Below are 20734 nucleotides of genomic sequence, written 5' to 3'. Positions count from 1 at the left end.
CCTATAAAGGCAAGAAGTGACTGGCTTACAAGCTTTCAAGAGGGAGCCTAGCTCCAGATGGGGCCGGTGAAGATAGAATCATCACTGAATGATTTCCAATCTATTGGGACCAGGCTGGCAACAGGAAATGGGGATAAGACTCTTGTGGTACAGTAGTGAATAATTGCCATCAGGACTGACTGTGAGGGTAAGAAATACAGAGGTAGATATTTTTTGACAAAAGGAGGGGAGAGATTTATTTTGTAGCCCAGGAGCAGAGGTCCCTGGGACCATCAAGCGAGAAGAGCAGAGAGTGGGACCCTACCCAAAGAGGCAGAGACGCCAGGGATGGAGACAGAGATGATGACATGGACAGATGGAGCGGCTGGGGACAATGAACTCAAGGAGGGAGAAGGGCTGTGTGCTGGCGGCTGTGGGGTGGGCCTGTGGGATGTAGCCTTTGGTTATCTGATGATGCATGAGGGGTTTGTAATCATTGCAATGAAATAAAATATGATAGGATGAATGTGAAACTGATATTCTTTCATGTAAATCTCATAATAAAAACTTATTTAAAAAAAATAATAAAGTCTTTTGTAAGAGCTTTGCCAACTGCCGTATGTCTTTTGATTTCTTGACTGCTGCTTCTATAAGTATTGATGGTTAGTCCAAGCAAAATGAAGTCTTTGACTACTTCAATCTTTTCTCTGTTTATCATGATGTTATTACTGGTCCAGTTGTGAGGATTTTTGTTTTCTTTACATTGAGGTGTAACCCATACTGAAGGCTGTAGTCTTTGATCTTCATAAGTATTTTAAGTACTCTTTGCTTCCAGCAAGCAAAGTTGTGTTATCTGCATATCACAGCTTGTTGAAGAGCCTTCCTCCAATCCTGATGCCACATTCTTCTTCATATAATCAAGTTTTTCAGATTATTTACTCAGCACACAGACTGACTAAATATGGTAAATGGATACAAGCCTGAGACACACCTTTCCTAATTTAAACCATCTGAGGAAGACCCCCAATGAGATGGACTGGGCAAGTGGCAGCATAGATGGACTCAAGTGTGTCAACAGTAGTGAGGTTGGCCCAGGATTTGGCAGTGTTTCGTTCTGCTGTGCATAAGGTCGCTATGAGTCGGTACCGACTCAATGGCACCTAAAAACAACAAAAAGTATCCTCGGAAACCCTATACAGGGTCACTATGCATCAGAACCGACTCACGGCACTTCACAACAACAACAAATATCCCCTTCGGAGCACCATGTCTCCATAAAATAAGCATTGGACTTCGAACCACAGGTCCACTGTTCAAGACTGCCAGTCACTCCGCAGGAGTAAGATGAGGCTTTCTGCTTCCACAAAGATTTAAAGCCTTGGAACCCCTAGACTGGGTAGCTATAAGTCGAAACCAACTTGACAGCACTTAACATCAACAACCCTTTTGAACAACTGCTTCTTGGTCTATGTATAGATTCTTCTTGAACACAATTATCTGTTCTGGAATATCCATATTTCACAATGTAACCCATCATTTGTAATGACCCACACAGTCAAATGCTTTAGCATAGTCAATAAAGTATAAACATCTTTCTGGTATTCTCTTCTTTTAGCCAAGATCCATCTGACCTTAGCAATGATATCCTTAGTTCCACGTCCTCTTCTGAATTAGACTTGAATTCCTGGCAGTTCCCTATCGATGTACTGCTGCACTGCACCATTTTTAAATTATCTTCAGCAAATTTTTACTTTCACCTGGTATTAATGATATTGTTTGCTGATTTCTGCATTCTGTAAGGTCACTTTTCTTTGGAATGGGAACAAATATGTATCTCTTCCAATAGGTTAGTTAGTCAGGTTTTCCAAATTTCTGGGCAGAGATAAGTGAGTCCCTCCAGTGCTTCATCAGTTTGTTGAAATATTTCAATTGATATGATATCACATGGAGCCTTGTTTTTAACCAATGCCTTTCAGTGTAAGTTGGACTTCTTCCTTCAGTGCCATTCTTGATCATATGCTAGCTACCTCTTGAAATAGTTGAGCATCAACCAATTATTGTTGGCACAGTAACTGTGTATTCCTTCTTTTGATGCTTCCTGCACCAGTCAATATTTTGCCCATGTTGTTGTTGTTTAGGTGCCATCGAGTTGGGTTTGACTCATAGCAACCTTATGTACAACAGAACAAAACACTGCCTGGTCCTGCACCCTTCAATATTACAAGTTGAGTCTTGAAGTTTTTCTTGGTTTTTTTTTTTAAACCTTGAGAATGCTGAGTGTATTCTTCCCTTTTGGTTTCCTAACTCCAGATCTTTGCACATTTCATTACAACGCTTCCAACCAAAAAAACCAACTGCCATGGAGTAAAGTCTGACTCATAGCAACCCTATGCTAGAATACCAAAACTATAAATCTTTACAGAAACAGACAGACTCATCTATCTTCCACAGAGCAGCTGAGAGGTTTGAAGAGCCGATCTTGGGATTAACAGTCCTGTGCTGATCCTACAGTGGTTTTTTTGGGTTGTTTTTTTGGGTTGTTTTTATGAAGTATTCTTTTTGGAGGGACAAAGAGCCAAATAAACCAGCAGAAACATGGGGAAAACATAACTTTTTGGAATGTGTGTGTGTCTATGTGTGTCTCCATACAAAATGTCACATTTTTTAATAAAATGATAACTGGTCTCTCTTCAGCCCTGGGAAAGTCAGAGAAAGAAAATGGCTGATAAATTCATATTGGAGGAAATTATAGCTGATGACAGCAGTTCTGACAGTTTTTATTTTTAATGCTATAGAATAAAAATAAAACACAGGGGAAAGGGACAATTTCACTGGAACAAACAGAATTGCTGAAGGATAATAGACATTATGACAAAACCAAGAACTTAACAGACAGCCATTAATGGTCTTTCTTATATTTTAATAGCTGTTATCAAAAGACATCAGTATATTTTTTTAAAGTTAAGAATTGCAAAGGAGAGGAGATCAAAGGAACTGGAAAATCCCACAATTCTGAAAAAATTATTGCTCAGAATATCTGTTAAATTAGCCTTACTCCTCCCACCACTCCATACAAGTGATACAGCAACTGTGTGGAATCCTTAACTCATCCGTGAAATGTGCCTTTCAAGATTCTCAGAACTTCTCTTATATACAACTCAATGTTACCACCTTTCAGGCCTCCCTGTCCTCCAAGCAGAGATAGCCACTTAACAACATGTTTCCTTTACTTCAAAATTAACAAATAATAGTTCTTCAGTAAAATACTCTGATTTCAGACATGACTCAGAACCAAATCATATTCTCTAAGATCCTAAGCTCCGAACTCTTTTAAAAGTGTGTTTTACCTGTGGTGGTAGATTGCACTGCTCAGTGGAACTGCCTAGCTCAAGAAGCCTGCTATAATTGCTAGGTGTATGGGAGCTTATTAAGAAAACTACTCCACAGGAACTTACAATACAACAAAGATTCTGGATCACATGTAATAGTTAGCATATTCTTCTATTACATAATGGTTTTGCACTACCTCAGTGTTACCATGCCTGCTGATCAGCAACACCTATGAATCTTTTAAAACAGATTACTGAGCCCCAGTTGGGTTCCTAACCTCAAGGTCAGCAGTTCGAAACTATCAGCTGTTCTGCAGAAGAAAGATGAGGCTTTCTGCTCCCGTAAAGATTTACAGCCAATAAAACCCTATAAGGGGTCAGAATCGACTCCACGGTACACCACCACCACCACACTTGTCTAAGTGTACCCTCATTCACTCACTCTCCCATTTCCCAGAAGAATCATTAAGTAGATCTATAGTGAGACTGTCCTTAAAAGAAAAAGAAAAATCAATTAATAACCTAGATCCTTGCTAACGAAAGTACGGTCCAATAAAGAGCAGTAGTATCTGGAAACTTCTGTTAAAAATGCAGCTCTCAGAACCCATAAGCCCTTATGAATCAGAACCTTACAGAGATCTCCAGGTGACTAATATAAACATTAAAAGTTTGGAAACACTGACTTAGATGGTTCTTATGTCTAACCAGCTTTCCAAATCCTGCCCTACTTAGCCCTCTAGGTGTATGAATCAATTCCACATGTATTTTAATAACTGCAAACTCAGGAGTAACTGCATCTAACACAATGGCACTCACCCTTGCATGACATATTGGAATTGATGACTCTCTGCTGGGTCAGTTTGTGCTTGTGGAAGGGTACGTTGCCTTAATCCGTCTGTGGAAGAACTGGCACCTATAGACAAGGCTTCTTGACTGGACGATGGAGTGGTTGACCCTGAATGATCGGAGCTCTACGAACAAAAATGCAATTATTTCTTCAGAGATTTAATTCATTACAATCATGAGTATGCAGGCATACTGTTAAAAAATTTTATTCATTAAATTTCTCTGAAATATAACTTAATTTTAGAAATTTACTCACAAATCAATATAATAGAAAAAAATAGGTAGTTCATGCTGATGAGACTAAGGGTCCAAAAAAATCAAAATTGCAGTTATTTAACTTTTTTTTTTTTAAGTAGAAAATGCTGAATAGCTAACTATGTACAAAAAACTAAACTAAATTGTGAGGATTAACTGAAGGCATGCAAAGCTCCTTTCGCAATGCCAGACACATACAAAGTGCTCAAAATAGCACTAATTCCTGTGTCATTAATAGCAGCTGTGTGCCAGGGACTGTCTGACATGCTATTGGTCACACTGGCTGAAAATCATGAGGAACATGACAGGAATCAGAAGTTGCAGAATCTGGTGTTATCTCTGACATTAACGGTTCATACCACACCTCACTCTGAATCTCCGTTTTCTCACTGAGGCTGAACTAAATTTTAAAGATTCCTTTCAGTTCTAAAATTCTATTAGTTTACAGGTGCCATCAATAATTTTCTTTAACAAAATGTGCACGAGATCAATGAGGAGTCTTAAATTCTCATGCTCTAATTATGTCAGTAAGGAGCTCTGGTAGCATAGTGGTTACGAGTCAGGCTGCCAACCTCAAGGTTAGCAGTTCGAAACTACTAGCAGTTCTGTGGGAGAAAGAAGAGGCTTTCTGCTCCTGTACAGATTTACAGCCTCGGAAACCCTGTGCAGGGTCACTATGAGTCAGAATCAACTCCACAGTACTTAACAACAACAACACAATTATGTCAGTACCTTATTGATCCAATAACCTTAAACAATATATAACTCCTTGAAAACCATCCAAATTTGCTGCTGATTTTACACAAATTCTAATTCTTCCACTTTAAAGATGTGAATACAATATAATTTTCTGTCAAGTGTGTTAAAATTGTACTCTGTCTGTACTTTCTACCTACTACCAGGATGTGTACCTTCTTAAATACCATGTTGTGAAGGGGGCACTTATATACAATAGTCTTTTGCAAAACCAAGGAGAGCTTTCTTTTAATATACTACCCCACACAATATATATATCTTACTATGAAGTCTTAGGGATTGATTCTTAGGGACATAAACTGGGAAACTTCGGTGCTTGGGAGGTGAGGGGGGAGAGGGTTGACACAAGTTATTAAACAGACCACCACAGTACAATGTTAATATAATTAACAAAAGAAAGGCCCAGATATTTGGCAGCATAGCCTTATTTCTCCAAAACAAATGATTCCTAACTTCACTTGATAACTCTTTTGCAATTACATTTCTAAGACATTTCCAAATCCTTCTGAAATTTCCGAGTTATGAAAAGTTAAGATGAATTCAACAACTTTCCTTTGGAACTTTTTCAATTTTTATAATATGAAAAAAAAAACTGAGTACAGGCAGCCCCCATGATAAGTGTGTTACATGCAACCCACAGTTAGAAACTAACCTATTTACATTAAAATTTCGAGGTCCATAATAATAAATAAGAATTTTGCAACCCACTTCCAAACATTATTATTATTACTGTACTAAAAAGCCAGAAGATTCTTAGTGTATCTGAAAGGATTTCCTTAATGCTTTTTATGCACAGAAAGGTATATACTGAGACAAACATTGGAATGATTGACCTTAGATAGGAACTAGCTGTTCCTACTTACATACAAATTCAACTTAAAGACAGACCTGGGAACAGAATTCATTTGCAATCTAGGGATTACGTGTATATGTACTAATGACGTAAACTCATGGCTGAGGAACCATTTGAAAGTCCATTGAGTGAGATGAATCCTTTCCAACAATAACTGTTGCAACACACCTGTGTCCAAAGACTTAAGCCAATGGCAGCGTTTTATCCCTTCATATAGCAAGGCAAGAAACATTAAAAGGTCTTGAGTTTTATGACAAAGCATACTTAAGTTTCATGTAAGCTAAATTCCCATGGCTGATACTTAAAACACAATGCCCACTGAGGTTATACTAATTAAATATATCAATGAAAGGATCTATGCAGTTAACTAGCATCTACTAGAAGATCTCCCAACTAACCTGCTCCTCCCCTTCTTAAAGGAGTGCAAGCACACTCAGCAGTAGGAAAGCTCCCCACCCAAGGAATTAACAGTCATTTCCCTTCACACCCAAAAGTCTCAATAAGTTCTTTGCAGAAAATCAAAAATAATTTAACATAAAAGGACTGGGACATTGTCTTTAAGACTTGGAGATGCTGTCTACATTAAGAAGTTCAATATTAAACAACTCCAAAATACTTTTAGGAAGCTACATAAGTAAAGAAGACAGTGATTTGTATGGGGGAGGGGGGAGAGTGTCAAAAAGTTTGTGGAAATTTTTCATTATCTTTCAATTACATTTTCCCAAAAATGTTGTAAAGCTCCCTCATATACCTAAGTCTGACAGAACTGAGTATATTGCTATTCTTTCCTTGCAGTTGGAATTAATAACTCAAATCGAGGAATTTCTAAATAAACAAAATTCTCAACTAAGAAATCTCCAAGAAGCTTTAGCATAGTTAAGATGGAAACAATTTTTCCCACTTGAATAAACATATCCATTGCTGTGGAGTCCATTCCAACAGATAGCACCCCTAGAGGCCAGAGCAGAACCACCCCAGCCCCCAGCATGTCCACAGTTGGAAAGCTTTACAGCAGCATCTGTCTCCCAGGGAGACTAGAGGTGGGCTCTAATCACTACCTTCCAATTAACACTTGAATACTTAACCTCTGTGCCATCAGGGCTCCTCTGAGCAAAACATGCATACTAAATTTTTAAATTCCTTAAATAATTCTGACACATCACAAGCCTGAGAGTTTTTATTATATAATCATATTACAATTTTGTTTTCTGAGTATTTCGGTAATTAAACCCTGCAAAGTGGCTCTGCAATTAAATTCTGTATTTAAACCCTGTAAATTGTGATACAGCAAATAATTCATCCTGGACAAGCTTTAAGGGATCCCACTATACTTATATATCAGATCTCTAAAATCAAAGTTTAGAACCCACAGCACAGTTTTTCATTTTATTTTAAGGTTAAAAAAAAGAAGAATCAGAAAATTGTCTTTACACCTCCCAAAATAACTCACAGAATTGCTGCTGGATGCCAATGCTTCATGATTTTCTCTACTGCTGCAAGGTTTTGGAGAACTGGGAGGGGTCCGAGAAGTACATACTAGATGAACCATATGATACTCATCTTGCTAAAATTAAAGAAGATTACATTTAAAGGGTGGTACTGGAAAACAGGCAGTTCAAAAACTTAGTAGCTAAACTGAAATATTTAACTAATGATATCAAGTTCCCTTCTCCCACAGCCATTTGATTAGCAATAAACTGCCATTTGAAGTGAGTCACTTTAATTTTTGGTACCATTTTAGTAAATTCAGTATTTTCTCCATGCTTAGAAAATAATTTAAATACTCAGTAACTGTTATATAAAAAAACGATTAGTTTGTATACCAAGCAGTACTGAAGCAAAACAAACAATGCAGTAAATTTCATTAACCCAATCTAGTATTTCAACATCAAAAACATCTAGCTTCTTAATATCAAACTGTAATAAACACCTTGAAACTTAGGCTTATAAACCTTCAATACTGAAATGAACTATTTCTTTAACTTGAGACAGCAGCTGTAAAAGAAACTCAAATAATTTCAACATAATCTCATTAGCCTTAATTTTAGCAAGGTGGTACAGTCTTTTGGTTTTTTTTTTTTTTAGGTCACACTATATTTTTTGTCTGTGACATTTGTACACAGATACATCCAAAAGCATATATCTGAACTATACATGTATACTGTAAATATTCCATGCATTTCCAGAAAACTGTACCCATGACAGAAGGAAAATATTCTAAGTAATGACAAAAAAAAAAAAAAAAATCCTCATTGCCTTCAAGTCAATTCCAACTCATAGCGACCCTATAGTGTTTCCAAGACTGTAAATCTTCATGGAAACAGACAGTCTCATCTTTCTCTCATGGTGGCTTTGAACCACTGACCTTGTGGATAGCAGGCCAACATTTACCCCACCCCACCATCAGGCCTCCTTTAAACAATGATGTTGTTGTTGTTAAGTGAGATCGAGTCTGTTCTGACCCACAGCGACCCTGTATAGGGTTTCTAATTAGCAGCTGGTGAGCTTGAACCACCGACCTTGCAGTTCAAACGGCTTTGCAGTCTGGCGCATTAACGCACAGCATCACACCAGATAAGGGGTAGCATTTTAGCTTAGTGACATCATGAGTACATTTACACTTAGTCAGAAAGATCAAGCAAGTAAAATGGAGAAAGGAAAAAAAGAATAAAAAGGGAAACCGAAAACAAATGATGAGTAAGCAATCTGAAAAACCGAATGATTTTTTTAAAAAAGGAGAACAGGGAAAGAGAAGGGAAAGACAAGGTGCCCAGTGGTGAAAGAAGAACAAAGCTACTAGAAACTACGAGGTTATTAACTATCCACCAAGAACCATGAATCTAAAATTGTACTCAGTTCTATTGTGAATCTCTCACTTAAAGAGGCACACAAAACAGTTAAGTGACCAGACTAGCACATTAGAGCACAATGAGAAGAAAATATAAAACCTTCTTTTGTACAAAGTGAGAAGCACAAACTACACTTGCTTTAGGGGTTTAAATGGGAAAAAATGTATGGGAATTGGAAATACTGTAGAAAGGCTTCACAGAGACAGGAAGGCATGAGAGAAGTCTGGAATAGCAGACTGAAGATACTGCTAATTTACAATGGCCTTTTAGGCTCTGAATACTGAATATAAAAACCACCCAAAAGTAGATGTTTCTCCTTAGAAACTGGGTTCCAAAGGTCAAATTAATCACAACTAACTCACAGTATTTCATTTACCTTTGTGGAATGTTTCAGTAAAACATTGTATAACTAAACAGGTAGCATTCAATTGAAAAAAGTTAAGGGGTACACTGATTTTAATAGAAACAGTCCAAATATCCATTCAAAATACAAATGCATTATTCAAAATGCTTTCTGTAAGAGGTGCTATAGTCAGTCCTTGGACTGTAATTTTAAGTCAACCTGTGTCTGAATGAATTTCTGCCTGCAAAAAGCTTTTAAAGTGTTCATGTGCAGATTATAAACATATCTGTATTTCAAAGATCAGCTATTAGAAGGTTTCTAAGCATAAAAAAAATCTGCAGCAAATTCCACTCTTTTTTATTTTTGAAAGGAAAAGAGAGGTTATTAAACCACTTGCACAAACTGAAACTACATAGTTGAAATAGTAGCTAAAAGTCACATTGGAAAAGGTAAAATGCCAACTAACTAAGCAGATTTGATATGTGGGCACAAATGTTTTGAGGTTTCCCACAGGTTATCTATCATAAAGCATACAAAAGGAGGATACAGAACTAAATCAGATCCGAAATAGAGCAACATGAAGAGTTATGTCAAAGGTAAAAAGGCAAAACAAAAACGCTGGATTCAAGTCTACTATATTCACAAACAAGCTTTTCCAATGCAGAAAGATTCTAACAGTCTAAATTCCACAACGAACATGAACGAAAAGCTATCATTAAAACAACTAGCATTTAAGCTGACAGTCAAAAAAACTATACTTGAAACATGTTTTAGTTCTGAGCACCAGAATTCAAAGTTTGCAAATTGGTGAACCATTTGGTCTTCATTTTCTTTCCTGAAATTAAACTCCTAACCCAAGTTGGGTGCTGGAGTCGGTTCTGACTCACATCGACCCTACATAGTGGTTCTGAGGTTACAAATCTTTACGGGACCATGGGAGTGATTAACCTTTCAGTCTAGGAGCGGAGGGCCCTGGGACCATCAAAGGAGAAAAGCGGAGAGCGGGACCCCACCCAGAGGAGCAGTGAGGCCTGAGACTGAGACAGAGAGGATGACATGAAGAGAGAGGATGAGATGGAGTGGCTGGGGACTAGGGATCCAGAGTGGGAGAGGGGCCGTGTGCTGAGGACCGTGAGGGGAGGGCAGGCAGGATTGCAGGGTGCACCCTTTGGTTGGGTGATGATACATGGACGGGATGGTAACTATAGCAATGAGATGATGTATGATGGACAGAATGTAAAGCTATTGTTCCCCCGTGTAGACTATCACACAATACACAATAAAACATTAAAATAAAATTAGAAAAAAAAAAAAGGTTAAAGCCTAGGAAGCCTTAGGAGGAAGTTCTAGTGTAGTGTGTCCTAAAGAGTCACTATGAGTTAGAACTCAATAGCATAAAGCAACAAGCAAATGTATACAGACCAAGTTTCTTAGTGGTTACCAAGGGCAAGAGGGAGGGAAAAAGAGGAGTCATTGTTTAGGAAGAAGTGAGTTTAATGGTGAAGGAAATCTGGTAACAGACATTGATGATGGCTGAACAACTTGATTAATGTAACTGATGTTACTAAATTGTAGGGTAAGACTCCTGGTAAGTGATCGACTACTAACCAGAAGGTTGGCAGTTTGAACCTACTAGCCGCTCTATGAGAGAACAATATAGCAGTCTGCTTGTATAAAAATTAGTCATGAAAACCCAATGGGACAGTTCTACTTTGTCCTCTGTCCAAGTGAAAAAATGCTAAACTAGCAAATGTTTTATTTATGTATTAACAACAAATAAAAACAACCTTTAAATAAGGAAAAGAAAAAAAAAAAAATCTTTACGGGACCACAAAGTCTCACCTTTCACCCAAGGAGTAGCTGGTAGATTTGAACTACTAACCTTGTACTTAGCCCGATTTGTAACTCCTATGCTACCAGGGCTCCTCCTAACCCAAGTTACCTGTATCAAAATGTCATGTTTGTTTGATCAAAAGGAGGTTTAGAGGAAAGTCTGGTTATCAGTGAAAACCCTTCACCACTACTTGAACATTCTTGCCCCTGCTCTACTGAGGATTCAACAATGCTTTCTTACAAATGATGCCAAATACTTGAACATATATTTCAGAGCTGGCTGTTAGATGGGTATACAGAGCTGTTAACTAATGAGAATCTACCATTATGTTCTTTACCTTCTAGTTTACCTTTATCAGCGTACCCAAATGATTTATTTTAAATATCTAAAAACTAAATTGATTTGAGTATCAGTGAATCTTTAGAACTTATCTCCTCTCACACTTTATTAAATATATCTGTTTTCAAATAGCCACAGGAAAGCTTACTTTTCTGAGAATATCTTTCAGCTGCAGATGATCCGGAAGCAGTCGGCCCGAATACACCAATCTCTGATCCTTTGTCAACTAAGAAATGGGACAAAGAGAAGAATTCAACTATTTCTAATTGAACAAACTTAAGGGCAGGAATACCATGCATAAATTTGGGTAAAATAAAATTCCTTTTAGACACAAATAAGGAGAAAACTGATAAAGAATTTAAGATTTTTTCCCCCAACTTACAAAAAGACATTTTAAGAGCTCAACAAATGTAGGGAAGTACCCCACACACACACATACCAAAAAAGAGACAGAGAAATGAGCTCAGCAAATGGAAATATATCTGTTGTGGATAAAAGAAAATGTTTATAATTACCAAATAAAAAATACTTAGAGAAAAAGATACTTTAGAAATGTCTTTTCTAAAAAAAAAGAAATGTCTTTTCTGCCATAGTGCAATGCATACATAACTATCATTACAAACCTTCAAGAATATGACAAAGTGGTGTTCTTTTACTAAGTCAATAGAAGGATAAAACTTCAAGATCTCCCAGCTATTTTCCATAGTTTTGTCAGAATTTTACAGCTACAAAACAAACAAACAGACGATTCCTCTTCTTTATTAATATCATGCAGAGTAATTCACTGGTTCTCAGTCAAGAACCATGTGGTTTAGTTAAGCATTCTTTTTAAAATTCTTGCCACAGTCACAAATACCTTTTTACGTTTTTCAGAATTAAAAGTCAACACAAGTACATGAAGATTCAGTTATTATCTACATATACAGTTCAAAATAGGTAACAATGTTCTAGTATTGCCACATTTTGAACTTATAATGAATCTACTAAGTGTTCATAGTTAGCATGTGAGTATTTTACATTAAAATTAAAGTATTTGCAAAAAAAAAAAAAATAAACTATTTGCTTAGAGTCCCTATCTATTTCATAATTGAGACAGAAATATTTCTTAAATTCTATGACAATAATTAAATATTATCTATAACAACAATTTTATATATAGTCTATTTTGTCATCATTAAGGATGGAAATGAAATGTTTAGTCTGTGAATCAGAGCACTGATTTAAAACACTTGCTGGTACTGAACTCATCTGGTTCATTTCTGCAAATGGCACTGATATTAGCAGATTACAATGAAGGGAGTAGTCATGTAATTACGATCTTACAGTCAATTTTCCTCTAACTTAGTGGTCAACTTCCTTTATACATCAACGAACATCAATTTTCGGGAAAGCGAATACAATAACATAACTGAATTACAAGGTACCACAAAATAAATGAGGAAAAAACGTGATTTTGAGAAAGTACAGAAATTAGAATCCTCAGAAAGTTAAACATAGAACTATAGTTTATATATGTATAAAGTATATATATATAAACACAGACCCTGGTGTGGTGCTATTGGGTAATCAGAGGGCTGCAAACAACAAGGTTGGCAGTTCCAACCCACAAGCTGCTCCTCGGAAACCCTATACAGGGCTGCTATGAGTTGGTATCAACTCAGTGGCACTTAACAACAACCACCCTATGACCCAGCAATTCTATTCCTTACGTATTTACCCCAAAGAACTGAAAACACATCCTACGTAGCAGCATTATAGTAATGAAAAAAAGGAAACAATCCAAATGCCTATCAACAGATGTAAGTATATTTGTATAAACTGCATGTGATATACCTACACAATCAAATATTGTTTTTGTTGTTAAGTGCCATCGAGCCCGTCTGAACCCATAGTGACCCTGTATAGGTTTCCAAGGAGCAGTGGTGAGCTTGGCACCATCGACCTTGCAGTTCAAACGATTTTGCATGCCAGCTCATTAACCCACAGTGCCACACTTGTTGTTGTTGTTAAGTGCCATCAAGTCGGTTCCGACTTATAGCGACCCTGAACAGGGTTTCCGAGGCTGTAATTCTTTACAGTAGTAGAAAGCCTCATCTTTCTCCTGCGGAACAGCTGGTAGTTTCGAACTGTTGAGTGCTGACCTTAAGGTTCGCAGCCCAATTCATAACCACTTCGCTACCAGAGCTCCTTCTAGGACTCCTAAACTGTATGTGGTATCTATCCAAACAATGGGAAATTATTCCTCCATAAAAAAGAACTGAAATATTTCAAAAACACTGATACAGCACTGGAAGTATCCCTTCATCTATGCCAAGAAATTTGGCAAAGATACTTAAAGTACTGATGCATACCACAACACTGATGAGACCTGAAAGCAATATGCTAAGTGAAAGAAGCCAGAGAAATCCAGAGATGAAAATTCAATTAGTGGTTGCCTGGGATAAGGGGGACAGGGGAAATGGAGACTGACTGCCAGTAAAAGTAAGGAGTACTTTTAGGATGATAAAAATGTCCTGGAATTGGATGCTGGTGATAGCTACACAACTTCATGAAATACTAATACCACTTAACTGTACACTTCAAAAGGGTACAAAGGGGCATAAAAAAGCACAAGGTGGATTCAAAGTCTGTGGAAAATTAAAATGAAAAGATCTTGGACTTTTTGAAGCCCCTTCATTTATATTGTTACTCTACGTTGAATACTCAAATACCTTTAGATTAGCTAAAATTGTTTTTAAAACAGAATTCTTTCAATTTCATTGTGACTGAAAAAAGAAAATAAATTTCACATGTGCCTAACTTAGGCTAAAAAAACTAGCCTCTTCAGTTTCAATACTAATTAATCTCAGCATCTGTCAATGCAGTTGTTAGGCACGCTAACACATAGCATGATATCAATTGACTGACTCTTGAATGAGTTGTTATGGTATTTTGTAAGCTAAACCACTAATCAAGTGTAGATTAGGGGAACTCAATTCAAATTCCATTTTTAACGAGTTATTTGGTATTGTAAGTTATAGCACTAATAAAGTATAGATTTGAGGAGCACAACTTAAATTTCATTTTTAATAAGTTATTTTGGTATTGTAAGTTACAGCATTAATAAAGTGTAGATTTGGAGAACTCAGTTCAAATTCCACTTAACTTTTAAGAGTAATACAATTTTAGGTATCCAGACTTAATAACACTATTGTATTGTGATGGAAGGAACCATTTTGGTAATAGTTAAGATACTGTTGACTGATAAAACAAACCTTAAGATCTCAGTAACTTAACATAAGTTGATTTTTCTCTCATAAAACATCACATTGTTGCTGTTGATAAATGTTGCTGTTGTTAAATGCTGTCGAGTTGACTCATAGAGACCCTGTATAGTGTTTCCAAGGAGCAGCTGGTGGATTTGAAGTGCTGACCTTCTGGTTCACAGTCCAGTGCTGATTCTACAGCGCCACACATACCAACAGTCCAAAACATCACACAGTATTGTTCAAATATAAGAATTCAGAAGACTCAAGACTGACAAATCCAAAATAAGGCATCAATTGTCAATTAAGTTTCTACTGGCAAGATGTTAAGTGTCGGTTCCAATTCATAAAGATCCTGTACAGGGCTTCTGAAGATGTAATTCTTTGTCAGAGCAGAAAGCTTTATCTTTCTCCCTCAGAGCAACTGGTGGGCTCAAAAACCCAACCATGTGGTTTGCATTCTAGTGTTTATCCTAAAAAACCACTGCACTGCACTATATTAACATTTCTAAATATGTTTAACCATCTCTTTTATCACCACCATTCTTTCTTTCACACAGGCCTTAAACCTAGGATTGACCCTCAACTCCTCTCTCACACCCTAGATCTGGGTCATGAAATTCTATCAGGTACACCTTCACCCACATCCAATCAAAACATAGACAGTCCACTAAATTACCAGACTGGAAATGTCCTGATAGTACTCTTCAGTAGCCAACAGAGAACTACCTAACTACCCCAATCCAAGTAAACAGCATTTTAACTCACTGACCAAAAAAAAGAATGCTGACATCATAGGACAGTATCTTTGATACCCCATGCGAGTAAAGTTTTACTAAAGGTAATACAGAAACGGCTGTGAGCATACATTGACAGAGAGTTTCCAAAGCTCAAGGCCGATTCAGAAGAGGCCATGGAATGAGGGATATCATTGCTGATGTCCGATGGATCTTGGCTGAAAGCAGAGACTATCAGAAAGATGTTTACCTGTGCTTTATTGACTACACAAAGGCTTTCGATTGTGTGGATCATTACGAGTTATGGACAACATTGAGAAGTATGAGTATTCCAGAACACTTAATTGTGCTCATGAGGAATCTGTACATGGACCAAGAGGCAGTTGTTTGAACAGAACATGGGAACACTGAACGGTTTAAAATTAAGAAAGGTGTGCGACAAAGTTGTATTTTTTCACCATACTTATTCAGCAAATAATACGAGAAGCTGGGTTCTATGAAGAAAAAAATTGCATCAGTATTGGAGGAAGACTCATTAACAACCTGCAATATGCAGATGATACAATCTTGCTTGCTGAAAGTGAAGAAGACTTAAAATATTTACTGATGAAGATCAAAGAGTACAGGCTTTAGTATGGATTGAATCTCAATGTAAAGAAAACAAAAATCCTCACCACTGGAACAATAAACAACATTCTTATCAATGGAGAAAAGATTGAAGTTGTCAAGGACTTCAAACTTCTTGGGTCAACTATCAACACTCATGGAAGCAGCAGTCAAGAAATCAACCGACGTATTGCATTAGGCAAATCTGCTGCACAAGACCTTTTTGGGAAGTTGAAGAGCAAAGGTGTCAGCTTGAGGACTAAGGTGCGCCTGACTCAAGCCATGGTATTTTCAACAACTTCATATGCATGTGAAAGCTGGACAATGAATAAGGAAGACCATAGAAAAATGGATGCTTTAGCAAAATTTAATTTGCATGGGTCACCAATGATATTGTCCAATGATTTCCACATTCCACTGGGCCAACTCTCTTTGGAATGGGCATAAATATGGATCTCTTCCAATTAAGTTGGCCAGATAGCTGTCTTTCAAATTTCTTGGCATAGATAAATGAGTACCTCCAGGGCTGCATCAGACTGTTGAAAGATTTCAATTTCTATTCCATCAATTTCTAAGCCTTGTTCTTTGCCAATTCCTTCAATGCACCTTGGACTTCTTCCTCCAGTACCAGTGGCTCCTGATCATATGCTATCTCTTAAAATGGCTGAACAGCAACCATTTCTTTTTGGTACAGTGATTGTGTATTTTTTCCATCTTCTTTTAATACTTTCTTCATCATTCAATATTTTACCCACAGAATCTTTCAGTATTGCAAGTCAAGGCTTGAATTTTTCTTCAGTTCTTTCAGCTTGAGAAATGCTAAGTGTGTTCTTCCCTTTTGGTTTTCTAACTTCAGGTCTTTGCACATTTCATTATAGTACTTGAATTTGTCTTCAGGAGCTGTCCTTTCAAATGTTCCGTTCAGCTTTTCCACTTCTTCATTTCTTCCATTTGCTTTAGCATTTCTACACTGGAGAGCTAGTTTAAGAGTCTCTTCTGGCATCCATTTTTGTCTTTTTCTTCTTTCCTGTCTTCTTAATGAACTTTTGCTTTCTTCCTATATGATATTCTGGATGTCATCCAACAACTTTTTTAGTCGTCAGTCATTAGTGTCTAATTAATCAATTCTCTTCTTGAGACGATCTAATTCAGGTGGGATATGTTCAAGGTCAAATTTCAACTCTTGTGGACTTGTTTACTTCAACTTCAACCTGATCTTGCATATAAGCAGTTGATGGTCTGTTCCTGTCTGCACTGGCCTTGTTTTGGCTGATGAAATGGAGCTTTTCCACTCTCTTTCCACAGATGTAGTCAATTTTGTTTCTGTGTGTGCCATCTAATGAAGTCCATGTGTATAGTCACCTTTTATGTTGTTTAAACAGTTACTTGCAATGAAAAAGTCATTTGTACTGCAAAATTCCATCATTCAATCTTCAAAATGTTTTCTATCACCAAGACCATATTTTCCAATTATTGATCCTTCCTCTTTGTTTCCAATCTTTGCTTTCCAATTGCCTCTAATTATCAATACATCTTGATAGCATGTTTGATCAATTTCAGACTGAAGAAGTTGGCAGAACTCTTCAATTTCATCATCACTGCACTAGTTGGTACATAAATTTGAATACTAGTATTAACTGGTCTTCCTTGTAGGCATATGGATATTATCCTATCACAGCATTATACTTCAAGGCAAATCTTGAAATGTTCATTTTGGTGATGAATGTAACACCATTCCTCTTCAATTTGTCATTCTAGGCACAGTAGATGATTTTCAGATTCAAAATGGCAAATACCAGTGCATTTCAGCTCACTATTACCTGGATATTGACATTTACGTGTTCCATTTCATTTTTGACAACTTCCAATTTTCCTACATTCATCTTTGTGCATTCTATGTTTCAATTACTAATTGATGTTTGCATCTGTTTCTCATTTTGAGTTGTGCCCAATCAGTAAATGAAGGTCCTGAAATCTTAACCCCATTCGTGGCATTATGGTCAACTCTACTTGGAGGAGGCAGCTCTCCCCAGTTATATTCTGAGTCCCTTCCAAACTATGGGACTCATCCTCTGGCACAACATCTGACAATATTCTGGTGCTGTTCATCATGTATCAATACTCAGTATTCTGGTGCTATCTGACAGTGTTTCACTTCTATTCATAAGGTTTTCAGTGAATAAACATTCAGAAGTACTCTGCCTCTCCTCCTTCTTAGTCTTAGTCTGGAAGCTCAGCTGAAACCTGTCCATCATTGCCATACACTGCTGGTGTTAAAAATACTGTTAGTATAATTTCCAGTATCAGAGAAATATACAAACCACCACAGTACAATAAACTATAGAATGTTTGTTGTTACTGTTTAGTACTGTCGAGTCAGTTCAGACTCATAGCGACCCTGTATAGGGTTTCCAAGGAGCAGCTGGTGACCTTGAACCACCAACCTTGTGGTTCAAACGACTTTGTAGTCCAGCACATTAGCCCATAGTGCCATACCAGGTACATCTACCTATATCTTAAAATAGGAGCTCTGGTAGGATAGTGGTTACAAGTCAGGCTGCTAAACTCAAGGTCAGAAGTTCAAAACTACCAGCCAATCCATGGGAAAAAGACGAGGCTTTCTGTTCCCATAAAGATTTACAGCCTCAGAAACACTATACAGAGTCACTGCTCGCACTCAACTCCACGGCACATAACCACCACCACCGTATCTTAAACAGAATCCTGGTGTGGTGCTGTGGAACAAAGCACCGGAATGCAAGGTTGGTCTGAACCACAAGGTCAGCAATTCAACTTCACTAGTCACTCCTGGGAAACCCTGTACAGGATAGCTATAACTCAAAGGTGCTTAACAACAACGTATCTTAAATATCTAGTCCCTTAATGTTTAACCAGGTATCAAAAACAGATAAAATACTATTAATCCCTAATGCATTTTAATATTCTTAAGAGTTTGATATAGACAGACTTACAAAATCAACAGTGCTTTTATTTTCCAAGAAAGTCACTTTGTTGATTTCAAAAGTTCAATACTATTATGTCAAAAACCAAACGGCTGTCTCATAATTATGTATGATTTTTAAAATCATGTTCCTAGTCAGGGCCAGATTAAAGCAAGTGAGGCCTCTAACAGGGATTGTCTGTGGTGTGCCTCCCCATGCATTTCTGTCAGCATATGTGAGTTACATATGAAAATGTGTGTTGTAGGTACACCAGGGGACTTCAAAATTTCATGGAAATTTTAAATTAAAAGATCATGAAATTTTTCCACAAAGTTTTTGAAGTCACCTCGTTCGTATACATGTGTTTGTGTGTCTTAGCTGTCTATGATGTAACTTCTTCTTAAATACATTAAAAATATTAGTGATAGAATGCAAGAGTGGCATTTGCCATTTTAGCAGAATGTGATCAACAAGATTATAAATTTTCTAGTAGATGTGGGTACTAATATTTTTACTATACATCACATTTTATACAAAAGGAATATTCCAGTTTTTACAAAGAAAATGAGTCAGTGAATTTAGTTGTTTCAGCAATGTAAAATTCTGTTGATTGCCCACAACAAAAAACTGACTTTCACCAATTTTGCTTTAACCAGCTCATACTTCAATGTTGGTGTGTTTCATAATAAATGCCACAATTATGAATGACCAAATGAAAAGACATCACAAAATAAAATTTAATGATAGGTAACAAATATTACAAAGAACATTGGTAGTATAAGTTACACTTTGGGCTGCTAACTGCAAGGTCAGCAGTTCGAATCTAACAGTGGCTCCATGGGGAAAAATGAGGCTTTCTGCTCCCATAAAGAAGCACAGCCTCAGAAACCCTATATAGGGTAGCTGTGAGTAGGAACTGACTCGACAGCACATACCCACAGCCACCACCACCAATAAATACTACAACAAATTACTATATTTAATTTTTTAAATAGATATTTCATCTCTAACATGCTATAATTAAAATCATTTCTTTCTATTCTTTGCCTTTACAAATTCTTCAATGGCTTCATCATAATTAAGCTACCTAATAATATCAACTTCCATACATAAAAACGATAATGAACCAAGCGCTTCTTGAGTCACTGCTATATCCTGAGAGATTTCAGTCTCTACAGAAACAAAAATAAGCATTCGGCTGTGCAGTTTGTGATCACTAAAGTTAGGAGGAAAAGACAAAAAGCAATTTGAGCACTGGGAAATATGCATTGTGTTTTATACTTTAGTGTACTTTTATATTGTATTTTACTTAAGTACATGCCTATATGAATAAAATTTGTATTTACTGAATTTAAAACCTAAATTCTCATATAGAAACGAAATTACTGTACTTCTCCATAAAGGTTTACATTTTAGTCACAAGAATAAGCCCACACTAATTTCTTGGATAAAGCCTAACATTACAACAAAATGAGCAAAGATCTAGAGTCAGAAAACCAAAAAGGAAGAACATGCTCAGCATTTCTCAAGCTAGGGGACTGATGAAAAAAATTCAAGCCTCGACCATTGTTACTGAAGGAATCTCTGGGCAAATTACTGAATGATATAGAAAGCATCAAGAGAAGATGGAAGGAATTTCACTGAGTCACTGTACCAAAAGGAAATGATTGATGTTCAACCATTTCAAGAAGGTAGGATATGATCAAGAGCCAATGATACTGAAGGAGGAAGTCCTTGGTGCATTGAAGGAATTGACAAAAAACAAGTCACCAGGAATTGATGGAATAAAAATTGAAATCTTTCAAGAAAGTGAGGCGGCAA

General features: G+C 36.9%; 1 protein-coding gene across 1 annotated transcript in view; it reads right to left on the bottom strand.

Annotated features, from left to right (window-relative positions):
* HERPUD2 (HERPUD family member 2) overlaps positions 1–20734 on the bottom strand; it is a 50229-nt gene that overhangs the window by 18572 nt on the left and 10923 nt on the right. The window contains exons 2-4 of the mRNA XM_006832137.1: positions 11532–11609; positions 7469–7582; positions 4125–4279 (exon numbers count right to left, since the gene is read on the bottom strand). Coding sequence (XP_006832200.1) covers positions 4125–4279; positions 7469–7582; positions 11532–11609 — 347 coding nt within the window. The remainder of the gene's footprint in view (positions 1–4124; positions 4280–7468; positions 7583–11531; positions 11610–20734) is intronic.

Source organism: Chrysochloris asiatica, unplaced genomic scaffold (genome assembly GCF_000296735.1).
Source record: "Chrysochloris asiatica unplaced genomic scaffold, ChrAsi1.0 scaffold00006, whole genome shotgun sequence".
Classification (NCBI taxonomy): domain Eukaryota; kingdom Metazoa; phylum Chordata; class Mammalia; order Afrosoricida; family Chrysochloridae; genus Chrysochloris; species Chrysochloris asiatica.
Note: the sequence above shows the minus strand (reverse complement) of the source record. Positions and strands in the feature narration are given on the sequence as shown.